The sequence below is a fragment of the Anneissia japonica genome, unplaced genomic scaffold (assembly GCF_011630105.1).
Source record: "Anneissia japonica isolate Jap-2015-1 unplaced genomic scaffold, ASM1163010v1 scaffold2713_len195869_cov164, whole genome shotgun sequence".
Lineage (NCBI taxonomy): Eukaryota > Metazoa > Echinodermata > Crinoidea > Comatulida > Comatulidae > Anneissia > Anneissia japonica.
In genome coordinates, this window is record NW_022729735.1 from 73,070 (window position 1) to 79,064 (window position 5,995).

At 33.6% G+C, this 5,995-nt stretch overlaps 1 protein-coding gene across 1 annotated transcript in view; it reads left to right on the forward strand.

Moving 5' to 3' along the window:
• LOC117114720 overlaps window positions 1-2,663 on the forward strand; it is a 58,714-nt gene extending 56,051 nt beyond the window's left edge. The window contains exons 4-6 of the mRNA XM_033258410.1: window positions 464-611; window positions 1,650-1,740; window positions 2,475-2,663. Of these exons, the coding sequence (XP_033114301.1) occupies window positions 464-611; window positions 1,650-1,740; window positions 2,475-2,522 (287 nt within the window). The 3' untranslated portion in view covers window positions 2,523-2,663. The remainder of the gene's footprint in view (window positions 1-463; window positions 612-1,649; window positions 1,741-2,474) is intronic.
• Window positions 2,664-5,995: the final 3,332 nt, after the last annotated feature.

The window sequence follows — 5,995 nt, forward strand, 5'->3', positions numbered from 1 at the left end:
CTACGCAGCTAGTGTAGGACGCCAACTAACGCTTGTATGTGTTTTATTACCCAGTACTCCACCGCGCACGGTAGGTTTGTCTGTTTATCTGTTCCCCACAAGATACTGTACTTTTGTTTTCTGCTTATTGAGTTTATAGCGGGCGTACTTCTACCGCGCTGCGCAACGCTGCAACTGTGTAATAAAAAGAATATACAACCGTTAGTGGGCGTCCTACACAGGCGTGACGTTTTTACGAACGGGACTTTGCTCTCTTGTTCTATTTATACTCTTTGATATTGTATATTACTTACGTGGTTATACAACTTAATATACCTTTATTTGAGTAATATTTTTGTTAGATATGCTTGTTTTGACACTAAGAGTGTTTATCTTGGCACAGACGAAAGTAATTTTTTGTAGATTGTAAATGTAGTAAATAATTACTTATTACTTATTTCCTCTGTTTATAACATGTTTTCAGAAATAAATACAAATAAACCTGCGAGACATAAAGACACACTTTTATCCCGAACTCGAGTAATCAACAACATAGCAGTATGGATAACAGCAGCATTTGTCGTCATTATTTGTTCATACATCATCGGATTGGTGGTCTGTAACAGACAAAGGTAAATATGTTACAGCTAAATTGTGTTCATAACAAACAACTGCAAACAAATCTTCATTTACCAATGATTGTGCAGTTGAACAAGTCCATCGAATGTGAATCAAAATTGAGTTTTAATATAATAATGTCAATCAAAACTGTAATGATTATGCTGCAAATAATACTTTAGTGTGAACAGCATGCGACAATAAGAACACTCGCACTTATAGTTTAATTTTGACAACTGCAAGCTAAACGCACGGTTCATACGACTTGCGTTAAGAGATATATTAAGAAATGGCCTTTTTATGATAATGTAAGGTCGTTATTCTATATAATTTATTTTATAATGCATTTTGCACGGCAAGCTAGAAAACAGAAAAAGTGATAAAATGAACAAAAGAGAGTACAGTAACTACAGCCACATTTTAATATTACTCATAATGTCAAAATACTAGAAAATGCTGCGTATCGTACACCGTAAGTAATAAATCAGTATGAAAAACATGTAAATGAGTTAAATAAAACTTAATTTAGTTATTAAAATGTAATCATTAGCATGAACTACAAATAAAATAATGGTGAATGTATAGTGTTGAACATATTTAAAAGATAATAGTCAAACACGATACTTTAGGCAATATTACCACTAAATATCAACAAATTCAGAATAATGAGGAACAAAATACATTATTCTTGGCGTAATACTACATGTATACAACCTAAGATTTTTCAGTCAGTTGTAGTAAGTGACACAGTGATATCCAATAACACCCTTCGTATTTTTATACAATTATTGTGTTTTTTTTGTCATATGATTTTTTTTTTGCCCAGTGCGTTTTTCTCTTAGTTTGGACCTCGAGTCTGTGAAACCTGTAATTTTGCTTCCATTTTTATCTCTGTCTGATGTTTTTGTGAGTCACAATAAATTGAATTTAAAAAAAATTGTAGGCCCCTTATAAAAAATATAAGATTTGTCGGAAAGCGATTATGCATCAAATTTCGAGTGATAATTATTACATCGCATAAAATAATTGTAGACTATGCTTCTTTTCTTTAGAACCGAATGGCGATTACAGTTGCGGCGGTACGTACGTTTTGAAAATGGCACTGAACCGGAATTCCAGGCTGATAGAGACTGTTATAACCAGGTAGATATCCTAAATCCTGATTTTCACTAGGTGAATTTATTCGCGTGAATTGAAAACGTCAGTTCATGAGCATTCACATTCCTATCGGAGTGTTTCGCTTCAGCTAAATCAGTAGCCAATCAGTTTAGCTTTAGCTAAATCAGCAACTAATCAAAGCTCAGGAAGTGAACCGACGATTTCGATTCGCGCGAATAAACTCACCTAGTGGAAAACGAGCTTAAAGGAAAACAATTACATTTCATCAGAGTAGGAGTCCAAACACTTAAAGGCAGGCTACAGAGAAAAAAAAAATATTTTGATATGTTTTAGAACTCATTTTTCTAAGATGAAAAAAGATGTTTGACAAAAAACTTGGCAATAGTTATTGAGATATAGATTTTTTAATATCTAACAACGGAAGAAATATCTGACACCTTGTTGTAGATAAAGAAAAATAATTAAAAAAAAAAACGAAAAAAAAAAACGAAAAAAAAAACTTTAAAAATGTACATTTCTTTTTTCATTTTTAATTTAGACATCTTAATTATTTTAATGGTTTGTCATGATTCTGCTCTAGTTCATTATTTTTTTTTTAGAAGTACTTACGTATGTAGTACAATTATAATATTATGGTTATGGAGGAAATACAATTATTTCATACATGTAGTATATAAAACCTGATTATTATTATTATTATTATGAGAAACTATTATTATTAGAAATTACTATGTTTATATGGTTTTTATGTATTTCAGACCAATTGTGGAACAAATATTTTTACAGAAGAAGAGAAATACAATTAGCGTTACAATATTGGACTTGGAATATCACAGTTTCAAGATCACAAGTTTTGATGCAACATATTAACAGTATTTTAACTTCCACGAATTGATGGCTTGTTTCTATCATTTTATACTGAAATACACTGGATACGTACTTTGAGTTCATCAACATGTTTTCTGCAGGAATGGACAAACATCTAGTATAAGATAGGCCTATCTGCTCAGATACATTTTGTAATAGCGTATTGTGTAATCTTCAAACAACCAACAATGCGACACATATAGACATTAACCTGCAAACAAAATATTCAAAATAACATTAAGTGATGTCTAATTAAGTGAATACGGGATTTGAAATTTACTCAACGTTTGAATAGGCCACCAACGACTTTTAATGCATTTCTGTACAAATCCATAAGCCTACATTATTATCATCATGGTAGTTCACTTAATGGGCATGAAAGTCATCCTTTTTATTCAAAAAGCGTATCATTTGGGATGAAATCAAGTGAGGATAAATTATCGCCAATAAAACAGGAAATTGACGTGTGGCGGCTGAGCCGACGGCTAATAAGAGGCAACCCTTGACCCCTGATTAAAATTTGCTCTACTAAGCTCATCGGGCTTTAAACTTAAAATTATTTACATTTTATAACGAATGCGGTAAAATTCAAAGATTGTAAAATATAAAAATTTTAAGACGGGGATTGAACAATGAGCTAAAAGTCCGTTGCTCTATCGACTGAGCTAACCTGGCTTCTTAACTATAAGTATATACACTTTCTAACGAATCTAGTAAAATTTAAAAGAAATTATTAAATATAAAACAATTTGGCACCAAATAAGGGACTTGATCCATTGCCCTTCAGACAGGGGTGGCGCTGGGGGGTGGGGCAGGTCCCCCCGTCGGGGAGAAAATCACAATTCGTTTGGGAGAAAAAAAAAACTTATATGTATGTTGTACAAATTAGTAGACTCTAAAATCGAAATAAATTGTCAAAATGTTCGGGGGCTTGGCCCCTGCACCTCTTTCGAAACATTATAAGTGATGCTCGACCACGCCCACTTTGCTCTTGTCGGGGAAATTGACTCCTCGTCGGGGACATCGCCCCTACCCCCCCCCCCGGATTAATCTGATTATAATCTCCATATTCTTCTTACTCTTAAACATTTTTTATAACGAATGTATTAAAATTTAAAAATTCCGAAACATTAAAGAATTTGAAGCCCCATAAGTGGCTTCAGCCTTTTACTCTCAGATTTAAATAACGACTAAGCTACCTGGGCTTCTTAAAAACGCCATTTTTTAATCTAAAATAAATATTAGACAATTTAACGCTCAACAAAGAACGTTGACGCTCACATTAAACTGAAGATCCACCGACTTGACAGGGCTTCTTAATAGTTCTCAATAGTCCTCCAATTCAAGACCACTTGGGAACTCGAGCAGAGTTGAATAGCTTGGTGGGTAAGGTGCTCGCCTTCCAATCCCAGGGTCCTGGGTTTAAATCCTGTCAGATTCAAGGATTATTTTCTCACAACAAAACAACTCCACTCCATAAGTCTAATTTATGAGACTTAGTTTATGCTATAGCATCAATGTGTTTATGTTTATCATGTGAAGGGATTGCTACATGTCTAATAGGACAGTGATTAAGTCGCTATTGCTAATCCTTGGTCATGCACCAAATCACTAATAAAAAAATAAATTAGAAAAACTTGAAAACCTTGGGCGGTATAAGGGTTTGGTCTCCACTTACAAGGTTAACTTTGTGTTGAAAGATTGACGATTGTTATTTCGTCCTTCGAAAAAGTGGCCTCGATTTACATGGGTCTTGGAATTAGAGGGGTCTAGAATTGGAGGGTGCACTCTATTTTCATTTTATAATGAATGTATTGTAGGATTTTTTTTTAATGTGAAATACAAATGTTCGGTCAAATATAATGTGGCACAACGTTACTGAGTTACCGTTCGTTGTATATGTGTAAACTGTTATCATGAATATGTATTTTGTAGACATGGCGGTATTATGGGCAAACAGTAATGTTGTGTATTTGTGTCATGCTTGAAGGTCAAGAGCTGTCCAATTACGCATGACAATAATTGTGAGACATTAGTTGTTACAATTGAATTTGAGTTTTCAACAAAGCCTCAGTGGACCTGTTCTTTAAGGCATCTACATAGGCAGGAAAAGGTCCCGGGTTCGAATCCCGGTTGAAGTAGCTTTTTTCACCCTCACAGATACTTCTTGCTTTACACATAATTTATGTATAATTATAATCTGTTGACCTGGACCGTTCTGTTTATTTTTAAGATGAGAAGAGGATATCAATAAATACATTTAAAAAAAACTAAATGGCCCTAGCCTAATGAAGAGAACGATCAGTATCATTCAGATTCTCGATATATGATACAAGTTAAATACTTCTTATTAAAATGCAAATGGTTACGTTAGCATTAGTTGTCATTTCAAATTAAGCAAATGCTCTTGGTTCAATCCCTCATAATTTGTCAGAGTACCGTAATGTTACCCAGATTTAAGTTGTTACTGATGAAGCAAAAATAATTTCATACTCTTGAATTGAATTAGATTTTAATGTTTGTATGCCAGTTACAGATATACACAACTGTACCAAAAATAATAATGTAGTTGAATACGTGGCTCAATAATAAATAATAAAGTGTTATTTTATCTATTTTGGTGAGTTACTTTTATTATTATTATTATTATTATTATTATTATTATTATTATTATTATAAGAGAGTCAAATCGACAAGTAGGTCATGCTAGTGCAGGTCTCTATCTAATTAAACACCACTTTTGGGACCGGGGTTTTAGTGGTTTTTAGCAGCTTTGGTCTCTAATCAGAATCCCTCTATAAAGACCGGTCTTTAAATACTATATTTAGAGGGAAATTCATATTCCAACAGTTTTAGAATGAACTTACAGGTACTGTAAGCTGCAGTTGATTCTTAATAAAACATTTTAAATATTTCTCACACATAAAAGGGTCGGGGACCAGGACATACCTTCGACTTTAAATTGTTAAAGATTGAAAAATGTTAAATACAGATACAATATACATAAATAGCTTTTAAAACGTCAATAGAAGTGTAATTTAAAAATATTATTTTATATTTATTCCATCATGACCGTCGTTCGTCTCAGTATGTGCCCGGCGTTAAACCGGTCTCGCATTGTGATGTTTGCTTACGACAAGCTACGCTCGACACGCTCAGTCTAAACTCGTCTGGTGTGCTGGAGTTGGGGTAAGTTGTGAGAGGTATTGTGTATACGTCGACACGGCATGGATAGTTATATAGAAGTGTACGATATCGTAAAATTTTGAACATGTTAAAATAAATCGCAGTCGTAGGCCTAATAATCGTAGTGCCTCTTATCGTAAGCAAAATCATGTCAGACTGGCTTTAGTCTGCGAACCGGTTTGGACTATATACCGTTATGGATAGTAATATAGGAGTGAGCATGTTA